Genomic DNA, 20,339 nt, shown 5'->3' with positions numbered 1-20,339 from the left:
ACATATCCCCAAAATCCTTTATTATTGCTTTTGACATCTCTTGCAAGCCTCAATTCATTTTCAGCTTTAGCTAATCTGATTTGTGCCCTGCAGGTTCTGCAGACAGCATTATATTCTTCTTTAGATATGCCTCTCTCTTTCCATTTTATAAAAATTTTTTTCTTCCTTTTTAGCATGTGCTTAAGTTCTGTGTTCATCCATCCTGGTTTCCTTAAATGCTTCCTATTCTTCCCTCTTTTCGGAATTGTTAACAACTGTGCTTTGAGAATTTCATTTTTCAAGATTTCCCATCCTTCCTGGACATTTTTGTCTTTAAGGATATCCAGCCATTGGATCCCTCCAATTCTCTTTCTGAATCCCTTAAAATCTGCATTTCTGAAATCTAACCTTGACGTCTGAGTCTTCACAGGTCTTCCGCCTCTAGTTATCCAAAATTCTAAAATAGCATGGTCGCTACCTCCTAGGGTCCCAGCCACTTTTACCTCCTCAACCATTTCCTCCCTGTTTATAAGGATTAGATCCAAGGTAGCAGTTCCCCTTGTTTACTCCCTTACCTTTTGGAAGATAAAGTTGTCAGCAAGAGAGGATAAGAATTTCCTTGACCTGTTAGTTTTGCCTGAGAGAGATTCCCAGCAAATGTCTGAATAGTTGAAATCTCCCATGACAACTATGTCATATTTTTTGGAGAACTTGGCCATTTGATGCATAAAGAGTTCATCCATATCTTCAGCTTGCACAGGCGGCCTGTAGTAAATGCCTACAATGGTGTCATTTCCATTGTTCTGTCCTTGTATTCTTACCCAAACAGTTTCCACAGAACTCCCAGTCTCTGAAGCTTCAATCTCTGTGCAGATATACGCGTTTCTAACATACAATGCAACACCCCCTCCTCGTTTATCAAGTCTGTTTCTTGCAAATAAGTTGTATCCTTCTAGTCTTGTATTCCAATCATGTGTGTTGTCCCACCAAGTTTCAGTGATTCCAATGACATCATATTTCTTTTCCTGTGTTAGTAGTTCCAATTCTCCTTGTTTGTTGCCCATGCTTTGTGCATTAGTATAGAAACATTTTAGTTTGTGATTGGTTTCTCTTTCTCCAATATTTTTATTAATTAGATTCTTTTGTCTTTTTTCTTCCTTTCCAATTCTAATAGCAGAGTTCTCAATAGCATTTGTCAGGTGTATGGCTTTTTCTGGTCTTTTGCTTCCCTTCCCATGTTGCTCTAGTTTAAAGCTCTTCTTACAAGTGTAGCAAGGCGACTTCCAAATACATGCTTTCCAGTCTTCGTAAGGTGCACCCCATCTCTAGCAAGTAGTCCATCGTATAAGTAGTTCACTCCGTGATCCAGAAATCCAAATCGTTGCTGACGGCACCATCGACGTAGCCAGTTGTTCACTTGCAGAATCTTATTCCACCTCCTTGTTCCATGGCCATCCACTGGGAGGATGGAAGAGAAGACCACCTGCGCTACCAGTTCTTTCACTTTCTTGCCTAAGTCTTCAAAGTCTCTGCAGATGGTTTCCAGGTCGTTTCTTGCAGTGTCATTTGTCCCCACATGTAGTAGCAGGAATGGGTAGTCATCTGTAGGTCTGAAGAGTCCTGATATCCTGTCAGACACATCTTTAATTTTTGCACCTGGAAGACAGCACATTTCTCTTGAAGTTATATCTGGTCTGCAGATAGCGGCCTCTGTTCCTCTCAACAGGGAATCCCCCATGACCACCACTCTCCGTTTCTTCTTCACAACATTTTTCTTTCTCCATCCAGGAGGACTCTGGGGGCGTACAAGGTTGCTGTTTGTGGGCAAAGTCTTATCCTGATGTATTTCTTCATCGTTTTCCTGCGTGAGAGCCTGGTACTGGTTCCTGAGAAGTATGGGTGCTGACTGCCTCCTGATCCTCCTGCTTCTCTGGGTCACATGTCTCCATTCCTCTGTTTCTTCAGGTGCACTTCGAATTTCTTCTCTTTCTGTAACATGAAGAGATAATTCTGCTCTGTCCAAGAACTCTTCACCTTCCTTAATGATCTTCAACGTAGCTAACCTCTCTTCGAGATTTTGCAACTTTTCCTCCAACAGGGACACAAGCTTGCATTTGTGGCATGTGAAGTTTGGCTTTTCCACTGGTAAATCTGTAAACATGTAGCAAGAAATGCAGCTCACCAAATGGCTCCTGGCCTCTTCCATCTTGAGATTTCTTAAAAACGATGAAAGATGAGCCAAAATTCGCGCGCGAGGCTTTTCCGATTTTCTCTTTTCAGCTGCAATGGCCAAAACCCAGTGATCGTTGAGCTCGCGGAGACTCTTCACTTATCCCAGAAGGCACTGGGAATATGCAAATGATCTCCTCAAGACTCTTCCCCTGGTTTTCCGATTTCCTCTTTTCAGCTGCAACGGCCAAAACCCAGTGATCGTTGAGCTCGCGGAGACTCTTCACTTATCCCAGAAGGCACTGGGAATATGCAAATGATCTCCTCAAGACTCTTCCCCTGGTTGTGTTTTTCATGGACCCATAGAGTTGAATTGACCCTTGTCATCCATGCTGCTGGAAAAAAATGGACATGTGTAGGTGTGCTTTACATGGGCACACGGTCCGTAAAAATTCTGGACATATGAACAGCACCATAGATTATAATGGGTACATGTTGTATCCATGGAAAATAAACAGATACAACACATGCGTGCAACACGGACGTCTGAATAAGGCTTTTGAATGAACTCACTGATGGATTTAGAGGTAACTCATTTGGGACCCCGACTGTACTTTGTTTTACTCCACTCTTTGTGGATTCAGTGCCAACTCTCTGCTGCTATTCCTGGTGTTTGTGATTGTCTGGAGAGATTATGTGACGATGACAGCGCTGAAACCAATAACTGAGCTCAGCGGCTCTGAACGACTCAAGCAGTTACGGTAACTGGGTCAGAGCAGCTGAGCTCAGTTACTGTCTGCAGCACGGTCAAAAGTGCTGCAGCCGACCTGAGTGACCTGGGTCCGCTGGCACAGGAAAGGAACATTGATAGAAAGCCTGACTCTCTCCATAAGAAAGAAGGATTAGTATGGAACGTAAGGAGAGGAGGACTAAGGATCAGGGTTAGAGCAGAACCTTTCCCAAGTTCACAGCGCAAGGCCAGGGTCCGGTCCCCGTGGTTGTATGGATACTAATGGTCCTGCAGCAGACACTGGAGGAATAGAAGTTGTGACCACTTTATTCCCACACAAGACTTGGGGGCACAACAGCAACGTGAGTGAGCCGAGACTTAGTAGCAAGGAGTCCCCGAAGCAGGTTACAGCTGTCTGCCATACAAGTAGAGTTCATAGGAACATCTGACAGGGGGAACTCCAGTGTAACTCAGTACTGTGAGTACTTCACTATAGGCACAAAAGGGAGACGTTCAGAAAAAGCACATATGTTGGCGGAGCGTTGGAACGGAGTGCGTCATCTTGCCTGGAAGTTGGCTGAGCTCCTGACCCGGAGGACACGGCATGGATGCGGGTTTCTGTATGCACAACAAACTGTGAGTAAAGCTTTGGAACTACATGCCCTGGTGTTCTCCGCTTATTCCTGTGCCAACACACTCAGCACTGCTACATCACTGTGCCTAACCCAGCACCATCTACGTCTCCTCACTCTCTCCCCATCTACACTGCCCTGGGACTACAGCCCTACCTGTGGAGGGCCACAACATCATTGCTGCACAACACCATCTGTCCCAGAGGATCTGTCTGCAGCATCAGCTTAACATCTTCATTGCCGAACACCACAGGTGGCGTCATGAATCATTCATTTATAAACTTTAATCATCATCATCCACACGCTCAACATTCCCCTTTTACAATGGACGCCCAGGGCCACGGACCGGGTCACAGCTACCGGGTACCGAGTACCCCGCCGCCCAGGGTGTGAGGGCGATCCACACACACTTTGCTTAGCTTTTTTGACCGATTTGGAAAACTGCTGCGTTTTTGCAAACTGCAGCATGTCACTTGTTTCCGAGTTTTTTCAGCAATTTTACAGCGCTAATCGTGCCACAAACTTTGTCCCTCTTTCCTTCACAGAATTGTTGGGAGGTTTGTGACAGCTTCCTTGTAGAACATTTGTAGCATAACGACGGTTTTTGATTATTTGCTTTCCCAAAAAAGAAAGAAAATTTCATAGCCAAAGCCATGTTAGGCTACTTTCACACATCAGTTTTTTGCCGTCAGGCATGATCCGGCTTTTTTTAGAAAAAACGGATCCGGCATAAATTTTGGAGAACTGTAGAAACGGATCCGTTTTTTTGCTGGATCCGTCTCTGTTCCTGGAGGCTGGCCAATTGGATCTGAGCATGCGCAGACTTACAAAAACCGGATCCGGTTGCTGGATCCGTCTTTTTCTGGATCCGGCGCATTCCGGCGCCCATAGACTTTCATTGTAGCAAAAAGCTGGAAGCGCCGGATCCGGCGCTTCCGGCTTTTTCGCCGGAGACAAAAAACGTTACAGTAGACGTTTTTTCAAGACGCCGGAATGAGACAAGTTGCCGGATCCGGCAAAAAACGGATGAAACGCAATGCCATCCGGCACGATCCGGCGCTAATGCAAGTCAATGGGGAAAAACCGGATCCGGCATTGCATTTTGCCGGATCAGTTTTTTCAAAAAAAAGCCGGATCGCGCCTGAAGGCAAAAAACTGATGTGTGAAAGAGGCCTTAATCAGCCATCACAAAATAGGCAAAAGAAACAAATAAACACATTATGCTGGCAGAGATTGTTGGGGAAGGTTACGGTACATTTGGCTCCAGACTCCTAAGGGTTCAGCCGCATAAGCCACAACTGCATGTGCCTCGTCTTCCCGAAGATGTTTCCAGATTCTTTTGGGTACCTCCTCCTACTTAGCAAGCCAGAAAAACATAGCTTCCTTAGACAGATACGTGTATATTTTGGAATAATTTCATGCCAAATTTTGGACCTCAAACCTGAATAGTAAACATTCACTATGCTAAAGGCATTGCACACCTCAGAATATCAGTAAAACATACAGATAGAAGCTTTGCAACCAGTAAAAATCAATGTACAGTTCTCTGACATATAAAATGTATTAGTAAAGAAGTGAAATTGCTGGTTAATCATTCAGGGGGAAGAAAAGTCCCAGTTCTAAATGGCTGACTTACCTGTGGTTCCAGATGTGTAAATATACAAAGCTGGAGAAGTTGGTTTAATGGCGGACCTGTAAGACACAGGAATGGGCTCTTCAGAGGCGGCCTCTATTTTGTCAAGTAAACATGGAACCCCTTCAGTGGGAGAGTCTCTGCTTAGGTAGAACACCTGGACCCCATCTTCTATCAGAGCGGGCAGCACATCTTCCACAGCATCCTTAAATTCTTCACATAAAATATATATATTGTGTAGCAGTTAACCAACTTTTTTAAACATCTATGAATGCAAATGCTTCCTATATACATATGTAATACATAAAATAAATCATATTAACAGAGGCCTGAAAGAAACAGCAGTCCAGACTACAATATGCTGCAATTACAGAGTGTTTTTCATGAATTTCCAAGAGTTAAACTTCATTTCATTTCAATTTGTCAAGTTTTCTAATTGGCCACGTGCACACGACCTCTTTTTCAGGGTGGTTTCCACTGCAAGATTCACTCATGGCAGATGCAGCCCTTATAAATCAGTGTTATAACCATGCAGAATAACTTGCTTTGTATGTCTTCATATGATAGAGTCAGAGCCATTGAAGTAAAGCGAAGGTCCCATGCATCTTTTCATAACAGGGATGAGGACATGATCCTTTAGAAATTAAAATAAGTAATCATTTTACCAATGCAACTGTCTATATGATTTTCTGAGAAGGATACAATTGTAGAATTGCCAAGACAACCATATGATGCCAAACAAGTATTGTGCACTGGTCTTACTTTAGTTAATAGGCTCGGTGCATAACCCTAATGCCACCATCACCAAAATTAGCTTATGGGAGTTATATCTGAGAGAAAAATTAGACTCTAACCCCCACAAGGTACGTGATTGTGCACTGAATTGCTGGCTGTACCACCTGCGGCAGGAGTCATCCATTACTTATAGCTGGGCTCCTGATGCATCTGCCATTTTTTTAGATGAAAATAAATAGAAACAAACATATTAAGCAACAGAGATTTTGAATTGCCATCTGTCTTCTAAAAAAATGGGAAAATGGATAAAATGTTCGAAAAGTCCTCTGCATCTCAAAGTGGTACCAATGAAAAACTACAGTCTACTCTGCAAAAACAGGATCTTACACAGCTACATTGAAAAAAAATGTATGGCTCTTCTAAAAAAAGTCCAAGAGTCTAGGTGTGTGCACACGCTGCGGATTCTGCTGCGGTTCCGCTGCGGATCCGCAGCAGTTTTTGCTGCGGTGTACAGTACCATAATAGCCTATGGATATTAAAACCGCAGTGCAGACGGTGCGGATTTTTCCGCACGGTTTTCCTGCGGTTTCAAAACCGCAGAAAGAATTGACATGTCAATTCTTTCTGCGGATTCCGCTGCGGTTTGCCATCTCCTCCATTGAGGAGATGAAAAACCGCAGGGCAAAACTGCAGGCCAATCCGCGCGGCCAAATCCGCACCCCATTCCGCAGCGTGTGCACGTACCCTAAGGGTCCCGTCTCACTTAGCGACGCACCAGCGATCCCGACAATGATGCGACCTGGTCAGGATCGCTGGTGCATCTGGTGAGCTGTCAAACAGGCAGACTCACCAGCGATCAGGACCAGCGAGCACGCTGGTATCCAAGGTAAACAGTGGGTAGCTAAGAGCGCACAGCGCTTAGTTACCCGCTGTGTACCCTGGATACCAGCGTGCTCGCGCTGGGAGCTGGTATCCAGGGTAAACAGCGGGTAACTAAGCACTTGCGGCGCTTAGTTACCCGCAGTTTACCTAGGATACCAGCTCCCAGCACGAGCATGCTGGTATCCAGGGTACACAGCGGGTAACAAAACGCCATGCGCGCTTAGTTACCCGCTGTTTACCCTGGATACCAGCTCCCAGCGTCTGCTTACAGCGCTGGGAGCTCGCTGATCGTTGGTCTCCTGCTACCACACGCAGCAACGCATGTTGGCCTGCGGGACCCCAACGATCAAAAAATGGCCCAGGACATTCCTGCACAATCAGTGATACCCAGCAGGGGGGCCAGTTGCTGATGCGTGCCACACACAGCAAGATCGCTCTTGCGTCACAAAATCGGTGACGCATCAACGATCTCGCTAGCGATCTCGCTTAGTGTGAAGTACCCCTAAGGCTACAGTCACAATATCGGTATGTGGTCAGTATTTTACCTCTGTATCTGTAAGCCAAAACCAGGAGTGGGTGATAAATCCAGAAGTGGCGACGTGATTCTATTATACTTTTCCTCTGATTGTCCCACTCCTGATTTTGGCCTACAAATACTGAGGTAACATACTGACCAAATACTGATAATGTGACTGTAGTCTGACATGGTGAAAGAATAATGATTATTTTTAATTAGTGTTTTTATTGTGCAGTAGCTGTAAAGCAAGGAAACACACATTTATCAAGCAGTTTACTGTAATTATTGGTGTAAACTAAGTTCCAAAAAGTAGCAAATTGCACACATACCTGCAGAAAGATGCAGACTGCACACAAGTTTCTATTTCTATGCCATGCTTCCCCACAACTTCTAAACAGAATTGTTTAAGCTTTACGCCAGAAAATATTGCGAAGTTTGGCGGAAATCTGGACCAGATTGATTAAGCTGTGTGCACTGGCTATCACGGCGGCAGCATCTGCAAACCAATATTTGCCCATTGGCTTAGTCATATGAAAAACAAAACAGACTGAGCTTCGTGTACCCTCCCAGGTCCAGAACTGTCTCTCCACTGCTGCCTCGGTTTCTGTCGATCATTTTTTGCGGAGTGGCAATATTGTATCAACTGGACTGTATACAATCAGAATTCAGCAGCTCAGCATATGCAGGTTGCTAGTAGATTGACTGCGGTGGTGACCTGTTGATAACACTGCATCCAAATCACCACCAGACACCAGAGCAACAGAGGAGAGGCAGATCTGGCTCAACACAGTGTAAATAAAGCTTAGTTTGTTATTTTTCATATCGCTAAGCCTGTGGACAATAGATAGGTGTAGGAGGACACCCCTTTAAACAATAAATTATATACCCTAAAATGATGCCTTTGAAATGTATAACTCAAACAGCAAAAATTTGGTTAATTGGACAGAAAAATAAAATAGTTTTGCCTTTTGTAATGTGCTGGTGAAAAGACTAAAAAATAAATAAAATAAAATCGTATTTTCTTAAAGAGCCAAAATAACCCATTCCAAAACAAAATACTGCAAATATATACCCAAATATAATAACAATTGTAACAATATGTGTCTCACCTGGAGCTGCAATCAGAATTTTAGCCCCACTGCACTGAAAGCAATGAAGAAAGGATTTTGCACGTATGTTGTAGTTTAGACAAGCCATTGGCCACCCCAGTTTGGATAGTGCTAGCCAAAGCCAAATGTATGCAGGTTCATTAGCCATGAAGACGGCAACACAATTGTCATTTTTCTGGCTTCCATACTGACGTAAAGTCCATGCTGCTTGATTGCTTTTCAGATCTATGTCCCTGTACGAATAGGCCTGGTCCTCGTACAAAATAAATGTCTTGTGTGGTCTTGTGGACACATGCTGTAAAAAAACATCCAACACTCCAGGGGCAGAACGGTTCTCCACTGACTTTTCCATCTTCTTTACACAATACACAATTTTTAAGAAGAACTTGAAGTCTTCCCACAGGTATGGCGAGAATATCTTCCGAATTATATACACCACTATGGGGAGTAAGCTGAATATCACCAGCATGAGATACATCCTGCAAAAATAAGGGCAAAAGGTGATCTTACAGCGAACCTGTCAATGGAACCAAAGGAGGAACAGGTTTTCAGATCTTGCATATCTTCGACTTTGATAATACTGTTTGAACAGGAGGACAAAGACCTGTGGTTCAAGCCATACTAGTAATTGAAAACCTTTTAAATAATTAACCAAGCAAAAATGTGGAAAAAGGTGTAGTCTAAAAAATTATAAAACTCTGTAGCTTCATGGTCTGAATTAGTGTCAGACTGGGACTGAAATTATGTGCGATATGAGTGAAATATGATTGTGCACTTGTGGGTTATGGTGGATCAGGGTGTATATCAGATTTACAGAATATAACATGGTCAGTCACTAAATAATACCACCAAAAAGAAAGTGAAAAGTATAATCATCATACTGTTACTGTGCAAAATCCAGTATACCAAGACCAGTATTACTAAAAATATCATTATACAAGTGACAATTCTACCCACCACGACAACTTATTACTACCACATGGTGTCAGAATAATACCATCTGGACCCATGGAAGCGTATTTAACGCAAAACGGCCGTTGTCCTGTTTCTTGCCTGCATGCCTGCACTTATCCTGCCCTCACAAACCTTGTCCATGTATGCTTTTCTGAAATAAAGGACTTAGGTTTTTTAAGATACGGTAAATGGAGTGTGCTGCTTTTTTCCTTATTTTTTGGATTGCCTCATGTGTGCTTCTTCAAGCAAGCACCTTCACTACCATGCTTTCAGCCTGCAAAGTGTTGCTGACTCAGAGTCCACCCACTCCACCAGTAAGTAGACTGTTTCTTAGTGCCATTCTATTTTTTTCTTTTTTGATTTACCTCTTGAGAATAATACCACCATTACTGCTATAATTACCCATAAAAATCCATTGTACCAATATTGAAAACATCTCTTATATGGAAGTGTTCATAGTAAATAATACTTTCAGGCATTGGTGTACCACCCACAGAAATAGATAATGAGACTGCTATGGGATCCGACAGTTGGGCGCAGTGCCAGTCTACCTACGTTTTTCATCACCACTCAGATACCACTTGTTAAGCTTAGCATATCAAAGTCCACTAGGTCCAAAATATACATGGTGATTTTGTCATGTAAAGGCATCAACGTGTCAAAACTGACCATGGACCCAACTCCATAAGGACTCATACTAATCTGAATTTAAAATGGACGAGTGCAATCCAGTAAAAAAAATCAGATTGCACTCTTACTAAGGCCGGCTTCACACGTCAGTGGCTCCAGTACGTGTAGTGACAGTTTCCTTACGTACCAAAGACACTGACATACGTAGACACATTAAAATGAATGTGTCTCTGCACATATCAGTGTGCTTTCATGGACACACAGCCCGTGTGCAAAACATGGAGACATGGTCAGTGCTTGTGGGAGCGCACGGTCCGCAAACCGTGCTGAACACAGCACATTGTCTTCAGTGTACACGGACAGGGCCCGTTGAAGCGCAAGTGCGTGAAACGGCCGTCGTCCACCCTCTGTACATCCTCCCGAGCCAATGCCTTTTAATCAAAAAAAAATTTCCATGATAGAACGGGGAGTGCCATCCTTTCTTATTTTTTTCATTTATATATAATGCCCCACAGTTATTGGCTGGGGAGGAAATAGCAAGTGAACGTGCTGAACCTTTAAAAGGGTGGGAGCACATGCGCGTGCTCTAAGGACATCGCTGGAGGCTTGGCTGGAAGCATGCAGAGCATGGGGAAGGGAAGAACTGACAGGAGCATGGGTGAGTGAAGTGACATGCCGGAGACCCCAACTGTCAGAGCAGGGATCCAGCGTGGTGCTAACAGTACACCCCCTTTACACCCCCTTCTTTTCAGGCCATGGAGGAAGTTTCGGAGGGGAATCAAAGCGTGAATGTTCTCATTAGGCTCTCTCTTCAGGACAAAATCCCTTCCAGTCGACAAGGAAGAAGGTCTTGCCTCTCACCTTCTTCATGGCCAAGATGTTCTTCACCTAAAAAACATCATCCAAGGCAGTTGGCAGGGGCGTGGTACTGGGATCCTTGAAGAAGGGGCTCAGGATGACAGGCTTCAGCAGAGATACATGGAAAGAATTCGGAATCCGTAATGATGGAGGCAACTTCAGTTTATAGGAGACCTCATTGATTCACTTCTGCTCCTCGAAAGGCCAAAAACAAAGACGACCTGGCTTGTCGTGGATTAAGTCTCTGGGTGGACTGGAGGTATGCCAGGTTCTTATGGTCTGTGTAGATGACCACTGGATAGACTGCACCCTCCAGCAGGTATCGCCACTCTTCAAAAGCCATCTTAATGGTGAGAAAGTCTGAGTTACTCACCGGTTAACGGTGTTTTTCGGAGTCCATGACAGCACCACCTGAGAGAGGGGATCCGCCCTTCAGGAACAGGAAACCTACAGATACAAAAGGGCGGCACCTCTCCCACGCATCAGTTGGATTACAGAGCACAAGAGGACCACAATCGTTAATAGCAAAATTATATACAGTACTTTACACAACTATTCTTTACCAGTGTACATACAAGAGGAAAAAGTGCACACCCAAATTTAAACTAAAGGGAGGGAATATACGGGTGCTGTCATGGACTCCGAAAAACACCGTTAACCGGTGAGTAACTAAGACTTTATCGGTCGTCCATGACAGCACCACCTGAGAGAATTACAGAGAGTAAAACTATTTAGGGAGGGACTACAGCCTGCAGTACCCTTATACCAAAAGAGAGGTCTGTGGAAGCACCCAAGTCTAGCCTATAATGACTATAAAAGGTGCTCGGAGAGGACCAAGTAGCCGCCTTACATATCTGGTCAATGGACACTTCTGACCTTTCGGCCCACGAGGTCGCCATGGCTCTGGTGGAATGCGCCCTCAGCTTCCGGGGTGGCGACCTGCCTTTTGAGGTGTATGCTATTGAGATCGCTTCTCTAACCCACCTGGCTAGTGTACTTTTTGACGCTCTACAACCTTTCCTAGGGCCATGATGAGAGACAAACAGGGCATTATCTTTTTTCCAGGGATCGGTAACTGCCAGATATTCTATGAGGCATTTCCTAACATCCAAGGTGTGAAGCTTCTCTTCCTTCTTATTAGCTGGATTAGGGAGGAAAGATGGAAGGACTATCTCCTGTGTTCTATGAAAGCTGGAAACTACCTTAGGTAAATATGCCGGATCAGGTCTGAGTATTACCCTATCATCCCTGAACTGTATATAAGGAGGACGTCTAGATAATGCCTGGATGTCGCTTACCCTACGAGCTGAGGTTAGAGCTACCAGGAAGGCTACTTTGAGGGACAGGTTTTTTATGGAAGCTAATGAGATAGGTTCGAATGGGGCTTCTGTCATAGCTGTGAGGACTATGTTCAAGTCCCACGGCATGAATCTATCCTTCGCTATTGGCCTGGATCTACCTGCTGCCTTAATGAATCTACTGATCCAGTAATTACCTGCGATGTTGCAGCTAAAGAGGGCCCCCAAAACTGATACTTGTACTTTAAGGGTACTAGTGGAGAGCCCCATATCCAGACCTTTCTGAAGAAACTCTAAGATTTGATTTACAGGTGCTGAAGCGCCAGCAACCACTCCAGAGTTCTGCAGGAATTTTTTCCAAATTCTGACATAGATTTTGGTGGTGATGACTTTTCTACTTTTAAGTAGGGTGCTAATCAGGTCTGGGGAGAAGCCTTTTTCTCTCAGTAGTGTCCGTTCAAACTCCACGCCGTCAGATGTAGGCCAGCCACCTGAGGATGGAACACAGGGCCCTGGGATAGGAGATCCGGGATGTCCGGAAGGACCCAAGGGTCGGACACTGACATGGTCCTGAGGCAAGAAAACCAAGCCCTCCTGGGCCAAAATGGAGCGATAACTATCACCCTTGCTTTGTCTCTCCTGATTTTCTTCATCACCAGGGGTAGTAGCGATAGGGGAGGGAAGGCGTATGCTAGCCCGAAGTCCCACTTTATCAGAAAGGCATCTACCGCCAGGGGGTTCTCTCTGGGATTTAGGGAGCAAAATTGTTTTAATTTTCTGTTTTCCCTGGTAGCAAAGAGGTCTACCTCTGGTTGTCCCCATCTTTGTACAATCAGGTCGAAGATGGAGGTGCTTAGGGACCATTCTCCTTGTTTTAGTGGATTGCGGCTTAGGAAATCTGCTGTGATATTTTCCTTCCCTTTTATATGTAGAGCAGTTAAAGATTGAAAATGCTGCTCTGCTAGCCGGAACAACCGTTCTGCCACTTTCATCAGGGGTTTGGAACGAGTCCCGTCTTGTTGGTTGATATAAGCCACGGTGATCTGATTGTCGGAGAACACTCGCACATGATGGCCATGCAGATACACAAGTAGCTCCTTAGCTGCCTGCTCTACCGCTGTCAACTCTTTCAGATTAGATGACATTTCTATCTGATGATGCTCCCATAGGCCCTGTACCAGAATCTCACCCATATGAGCCCCCCAACCGGAAGGGCTAGCATCCGTGGTGATTATGCGGGATATGTCATACTCCCAGGGGACCCCTTTGGATAAATTATCCTTGACTAGCCACCACTCTAGGGACTCCCTTGTGTTTCGGGACAAGGTTAGTTGACCCTCCAAGTAACCCCCAAGGACTCTTTGATGCCTTAAGACCTCGCCCTGCAGTTTTCTTGTATGAAACTGTGCCCACTGGACTGCCGGGATACAGGACGAGAGGGAACCCAGAAGGGACATGGCTTTTCTGAGGGACATGGTAGGGTTATTGCAAGCGTTCAGGACCTGATAGTGTAGGCGAACAAGCTTCTCCGGGGGCAGACGGCATTTCTGTTTCTCAGAGTCTAGGATCAGGCCCAAGAACTGTTGGACTCTCACCGGCTGTAACCGAGACTTTTTAATGTTAAGCAGCCATCCTAACCCCTCTAGGGCAGACATTGCCCTTTGTAGTTGTTCCAGACAATGTTTTGCTGTTTTCCCTACGATCAGGAAGTCATCTAAGTAGGGGATCACAAGAATGTCCGATTCACGCAGATGGGCCATAACTTCCGCTACAACTTTGGTAAACAAACGGGGAGCGACTGCCACCCCAAAGGGGAGGGCCACATATTGAAAATGTTGGACTGACCCATCTAGCTGAACCGCCACTCTGAGAAACCGCTGATGGCCTGCATGAATGGGAATATGGTAGTAAGCATCTTTTAAATCTAAGACCACCATAAAACAGTTTTGAAACAGTAATTTTATTGTTGACTTAATTGTCTCCATCTTAAACGGGCGTATGACCAGGAATTTGTTGAGGGATTTAAGGTTTATTATAGTTCTGAAGGACCCGTCTGGTTTGCGGACCAGGAACAGGGGGGAGTAAAACCCTTTCCCCGTTTCTCCCTCTGGGACCACCATCAGGACCCTCTTACGGCAGAGATCATGCACCTCGGCCTCCAGGGCAGCTTGTTCTGGGGTGGAAGACCTGAGCGGGGTGACCTTAAATCGATCTTGGGGAACCCGGGCGAATTCTAGGCGTAGACCCGCAGCTATCACCCCCAGTATCCATTTACTATTGGAAATCAAGGACCAGGCTGGGTAGAAGGCAGCTAGTCTCCCCCCCTACCGGGGCAACTAGTCATTGGGGAGGCTTTTTAGTGTCACGTGCTGGACCTTCTTGACGCCCCCCTCCTCCGAACATGAAGCCTGTACCTCTCCTTCTTCTGTCCTCCCATCTGCCCTGATCTCTGGACGGCCTTCTACGGAAATAGCCTTTCCTGGTAAAGGGACGTCTGTAGGAAGGATTCGGTAGACTGGGGAACTTCTTTTTATCATCCCCGGCTTTCTCTAAGAGTTCATCCAAGACTGGGCCAAACAGATATTCGCCCTCACATGGAATGGAGCAGAGCCGTGATCTGGCCTGGATATCTCCCGGCCAGCATTTTAACCAAAGGGCCCTTTGAGCTGCGTTAGATAAACTCGCAGTTCTGGCTGCCATCCTCGCAGAGTCCGCTGAAGCATCCGCCAAAAAAGCTGCCGCACTTTGGATGATTGGCAGCGTTTTCCTGATAGAAGCTCTTGACACTCCGTCCTTTAGTTGGGAATCCAATTGGTCTAGCCAGACCATCATGGATCTGGCCGTACATGTGGCAGCTATCGCTGGTCTTAGAGCACCTGCTGACATTTCCCAAGTTCCCTTCAAAAAGGAGTCTGCTTTCTTATCTAACGGGTCTTTTAAGGAGGCCATGTCGTCGAAGGGAATGGAGGATTTTTTGGAGGCTTTGGCTACTGCTGCGTCCAGTTTAGGGGCTTTATCCCATCTGTTTACCACTGGGTCGTCAAACGGGTACCTCCGTTTGAAGGCCGGAGGTAAGGAGCCTCTTTTTTCAGGTCTCTTCCATTCCCTATCTATTAGGCTCTGAACTTTATCATTTAATGGAAAGGCCTTCCGCTTCCTGGGATCTAGACCCCCGAACATCACGTCCTGAGCTGAAAGTTCCGGTTTTGTGTCTTCTACCCCCATGGTGGACCTTATTGCTTTAACTAGCTTATCCATCTGGTCTAAGGGGAAGCAGAATCGACTCGAGTCTTCCTCTGAAGAAGATGAAGTGGAGGCCGGGGAATCTGAAGAGTCATCGATCCTTAGGGCGGTCGAGGATTCTGAACCTGAGAAACTACATTCTCTTCCCCTAGAGGAATCCTTTTTAGATAGGGCCTTTATCTCTGTCCTGATTATGTCCCTCAGGCTTGTGGTGAAGTCCGGCGTTTCTTCTGCTACCTGTATGGACGGGGGAGAGTGTAAGGGCCTGTCAATCTACCCCAGGGCCAACGTCCCCTTCCACCCCTACCGTTTGTCTCACGCATGGCTGACACAACTTTTTAGGGTGGCCGTCCGGCAAGGGGCAACTACTGAGGGCACATTCCCTGTGCTTCTGTTTTCCCCTAGCTTTCCTCCCCTGCGAACAAAACATAAGGGAACACTGCATCAGGGTACATTCACGGAGATCTCTTACCCATGCAGATGAGGCAGGTACCGGATCACGGAGGGAGGCAGGAGGGTCCTTTAGCCTGGAGGAACTTCTGTGGCTTTGTTCGCCCGTCCGTTTCTGTTTCTTCTGCTGGCCACTCGCATGCGGTTTCACTGTGGCCTGTTTCTGTGGGTGCTCCTGCACCTCGTCCAGCTGCTCTAAGGGGGCTTCTGTCGTATCCATCGCTGGCCTTCAGAAGCACCCCAGCAGCGTCACCTCCTGCCTTTTAAGGCCTCCTTGCCCGGGTCAGCAGGGTTCTCTCGCGCACCCCCCACCCGGAACCCCCCGCGACCCTCCCCCTGCAAGCTCCGGTCCCCCCCTGCCACCGCGCGCCGCCCAGGACCGCCGCGCACACGCAGCGCGCGCCGGAAGCCGGCCGGCACCAGACTTCCGGTTTCGGCGTCCCCGGCCCCGCCCCCTCCGCCGCCCGTCTGAGGCCTGCGGGGGATGCGCAGAAGGAGCAGGCACGGCGCCCCCCGGCTCAGGCCAGGCCACAGCCCCCACGTGCGCCGACCTGCGCTGCCGACCGGGCGCCACGCCGGAAGAGAGAGAGAGCGGCCACGGGGAGAGCGCACCAGGAGGGGCCCGGGTCATACATACCTCCTGGTGCTGCAATATGGAGGCGGCTGTCCACCGGACCCCTGGCTCCCACCTGCTCTCACCACCGTCGTGGAGACCTGCCCGGCCCCACCGTGGCACTTCCAGGGACCCGAGCTTGACCGAGGTAGGAGACCCCCTCGCTACCTGGGTCGGTCAGCCGGCCTGGGAATCCCTCGGCGACTCCATGATGGACGATCTGAAGGAAGTCCCGTCCTCTAGGAACAGGAAACCAACTGATGCGTGGGAGAGGTGCCGCCCTTTTGTATCTGTAGGTTTCCTGTTCCTGAAGGGCGGATCCCCTCTCTCAGGTGGTGCTGTCATGGACGACCGATAAACTCCAGGTCACTAATGGAGTAGTTATGCTCTGGAGTGGAGAAGGCCTTAGAGAAGAAACTGCAGGACACGCGGCGACCCGAGGAAGATTTCTGAGTGAGCACAGGTCCAGACCCTAACAAAGATGCGTCCACCTCTAGGAAGAACTGTTTGTTCAAATGCAGACGATGCAGAATGGGAGCAGTGGAGAAGGACCGTTTAAGAGAGTGGAAGGCTTCCTCATCCTCGGGGGACCAGTTCTTTGGATCGGCTCCTTTTTGGGTCATAGGAGAGATGGCAGCTGTCAGAGTGGAGAAGGGAGGAATTAATAGCATAGCTAAGGAATCTCTGTATTGCTTTGACTCCAATGGGCAGCGGCCGTTAAAGGATGGAAGAGACTTTTTCAGGATCCATCCTGAGTCGGTATCTGAGATATTGTAACCCAAGAAGGGAAGGGCGGACTGTTCAAAAATGCATTTCTCATACTTGGCGTAGAGTCGATTCTCCCTAAGACTCTAAAGAACTTGCAGAACTGCTCGTCTGTGGGAGGCAAGATCCGGGGAAAATATCAAAATATCATCCAGATACACAACAACGCAGGAATAAAGCAGGTCACGGAAGATATCATTGACGGACTCTTGAAAAACTGCCGGTGCATTGCTGAGACCGAAGGGCATCACTCGGTATTCATAATGTCTTTCTCTGGTGTTGAAAGCTATCTTCCATTTGTCTCCCCAGCGAATGCGGATTAAATTGTAGGAGCGCCTTAAATCTAATTTGGTGAAGATCCTGGCACCTCTTCATCGGTCAAACAACTCAGGGATCAATGGAATCGGGTATTTATTTTTCACCATGATTTGGTTGAGACCCCAAAAGTCTATACAGGGTTGGAGTGATCCGTCTTTCTTTTTAATGAAGAAAAACCTGGCCCCAGCAAGAGAGGAGGACTTCTGAATGAACCCCCTGGCCAAATTTCTGAATGTAGTCCGACATAGCTTGAGCTGGGGACAGAGGGTAAATTTGAACTCTAGGGGGTGTAGATCCAGGAATTAAGTTGATACGGCAGTCATATGGCCTGTGGGGTGGCTAAGTCTTTGCTTCCTTTTTGTCGAATACGTCGGCAAAGGACCAATATGCAGGTGGCCTACCGACCCTAGACGATGGAGTTTTCCGGCTTCACCGGACAGGCGCGAATGAAGTGACCTATGTCTCCACAATACAGGCACTGGTCTTTAGCATGGCAATTCCTCTGTCACTGACTGGCGAGGGCAAAGCAGTCGAACTGCATGGGTTCCGATGGGGGCCTTGACAAGGGAGGGTGGAGGAACAAGCGGTCTTTGAAAGGACAAAGCCAGGCCCTAAGATTCTCTTTCACATGCCACCTCATGAGCACGCTCTTGCAAACGAAGGTCTATACGGATGGTGAGGGAGACCAGGTCGTCGAAGGTAGTTGGTAGGTCTCGACCAGCTAGCTCATCCTTAATGTTTCTGGAAAGCCCCTCCCAGAATGTCACCACCAAAGCTTCATTATTCCATCCGAGTTCAGACACCAGAGTACGGAAGTGTACCGCATATTGTCCCACAGATGAGTTGGACTGACGTAAACGGAGAAGAGTGGAAGCTGAAGAGATGGTTCACCCGGGTTCATCGAATATATTTTGCGAAAAGCCTCCAAGAATACGGGCACATTGGAGATGATAGGGTCCTCTCTCTCCCATAATGGGTTCAACCACGCCGCCAAGGCCCGACCTCCAAGGTGCGACATAAGGAATGCTACCTTTGTTTGGTCTGACGGGAAGTGATGAGGAAGAATTTCAAAATGTAGCTGGCATTGATTGATGAACACACGGCAGAGCTTCGGATTGCCGTCAAAGCATGGTGGAGCTGCGAGTAAGGGACCTGAAGCTCGAACTAAGCAAACAGACTGAGAAGACACGACTGTTTGAATGTGAGGATACTCTGGAGAGATGTTTAAGGCCTCCAACTTGATAGTCAGGGACTGCAACTGCATCGACAACTTCTCCTGCATGCTTTTCTGTCTGCAAAGCTCTTGGTACATGGTCTGCTCAGGCAGGATCCGGGATCCAGACATGGTTTGTGTAACCACTGTGCCTCGAACCACGAAGAGCCTGGAGGGGCGTGACTTTGTGAGCACTGGACTGTTCACTAGAGCCTCTGATGGTGAGGTTAGACTTGGCTCCCGATGAACGCCAGGTGCCAATCCAGGACAAACCAACAGACGCTCATCAGCTGGACCCAGAAGGACAGACTAGATGGTGCAGTAGGCAGAGTTTGTATCAGAGTGCAGCAGGCAGAGTTTGTATCAGAGTGCAGCAGGCAGAGTTCATATCAGAGTGCAGCAGGCAGAATTTTTATCAGAGTGCAGCAGGCAGGCAGGCTCTGCACCAGAGTTCAGCAAGGATTGGTACGCAACCTTACACAACTTAGACTGCATAACAGAAAGTGAGGAGGAAGCAATATATACATAATGCCCCACAGCCATTGGCTGACGAGGAAATAGCAAGTGCACGCGCTAGCCCTTTAAGAGGGCGGGAGCGCATGTGTGCTCTAAGGACATGGCTGGAGGCCCGGCTGGAAGCATGCAGAGCATTGGGAGGGGAAGAACTGACCACAGCGCAGGTGAGAGAAATGAAACACCGGAGACCCTGCCTGTCAGAGCAGGGATCTGGTGTGGTACTAACACAGTCTTGATGAACTCCCCATATTCTCTGTTTCTCTAGTTACTAGTGGCCATTTTAGAAAAAGTAACAGTAGAAAGGGCAATCTTACACTAGTAGTGGTCTTTATTAAACATTTTCTGTAAGCCCCCAAACCCAATTTTAGCTTATAAAATAAATATATAAAGGATTGAGTCCCTTTTAAAATCATCACCAAACTGTAAGTTTTCTCTTATCTTTAAAAAGTGTGTGATGTCACCTCGGAGTGGCCAAGTGGTCATTGAACCATTCTACATCTCAATTACAATCCCTCACCGGCTCCCACTATGTAGTTTCACTCACTTGCCCAGAATAAGCATGCCTGAACAGAAAACTCAGCTCCTGCAGTATCTGTTTGCATGCACACAAAGCTGAGCATACACAGCATCGATGCAGGAGCTGAGCGGGTGCAGCAGACAGGAGAAGTAGGAAGGGAGAACCACTTTACCAGGCCATTTTTACTACATAATAAATAGTGATGGGCAAGTGTGCTCGGCTTGTTTGAGCATCTGGCTGCTCAATGAGTTCAGCACTTATTCGCGTATCCGAGTACACACTCGCCATGCTCGACTCCAAGCCCCACATATTTGGGGCCTGGTTTGTGACACTAAACATGCAGGGATTGCCTGCCAATCACAGTAATGCCATAACCAAACATACTCTCTCCTAATACCCATCATATCTGAAAATAATTTAGGATTTTTTTTTCACATTTAATTGCGTTATAGATTTTGTTGCTGCCATATACAATAAAAAATTATTTCAGGGACAATTCAAATACTAATCTGTAATAATACCAGTCTTAGCTGCATAGATCATTTATAATGCACAAGGCATGTGGTAAGGGAACGTGG

General features: G+C 46.8%; 1 protein-coding gene across 4 annotated transcripts in view; it reads right to left on the bottom strand.

Annotated features, from left to right (window-relative positions):
* LOC141093111 (long-chain fatty acid transport protein 2-like) overlaps positions 1-20,339 on the bottom strand; it is a 243,014-nt gene that overhangs the window by 141,609 nt on the left and 81,066 nt on the right. For 2 of the 4 annotated variants that reach the window (XM_073579587.1, XM_073579588.1), the window contains exons 2-3: positions 8,387-8,865; positions 5,147-5,356 (exon numbers count right to left, since the gene is read on the bottom strand). In XM_073579587.1, coding sequence (XP_073435688.1) covers positions 5,147-5,356; positions 8,387-8,864 — 688 coding nt within the window. In that variant the 5' untranslated portion in view covers position 8,865. Of the gene's footprint in view, positions 1-5,146; positions 5,357-8,386; positions 8,943-20,339 lie in introns of those variants that run through there. The other 2 variants (XM_073579589.1, XM_073579590.1) reach the window with 2 other exon arrangements.

The sequence above is a fragment of the Dendrobates tinctorius genome, unplaced genomic scaffold (assembly GCF_039654945.1).
Source record: "Dendrobates tinctorius isolate UK_male_01 unplaced genomic scaffold, ASM3965494v1 ptg000062l, whole genome shotgun sequence".
NCBI classification, from domain to species: Eukaryota; Metazoa; Chordata; class Amphibia; order Anura; family Dendrobatidae; genus Dendrobates; species Dendrobates tinctorius.
This window is presented reverse-complemented; position numbering and strand designations above follow the sequence as displayed.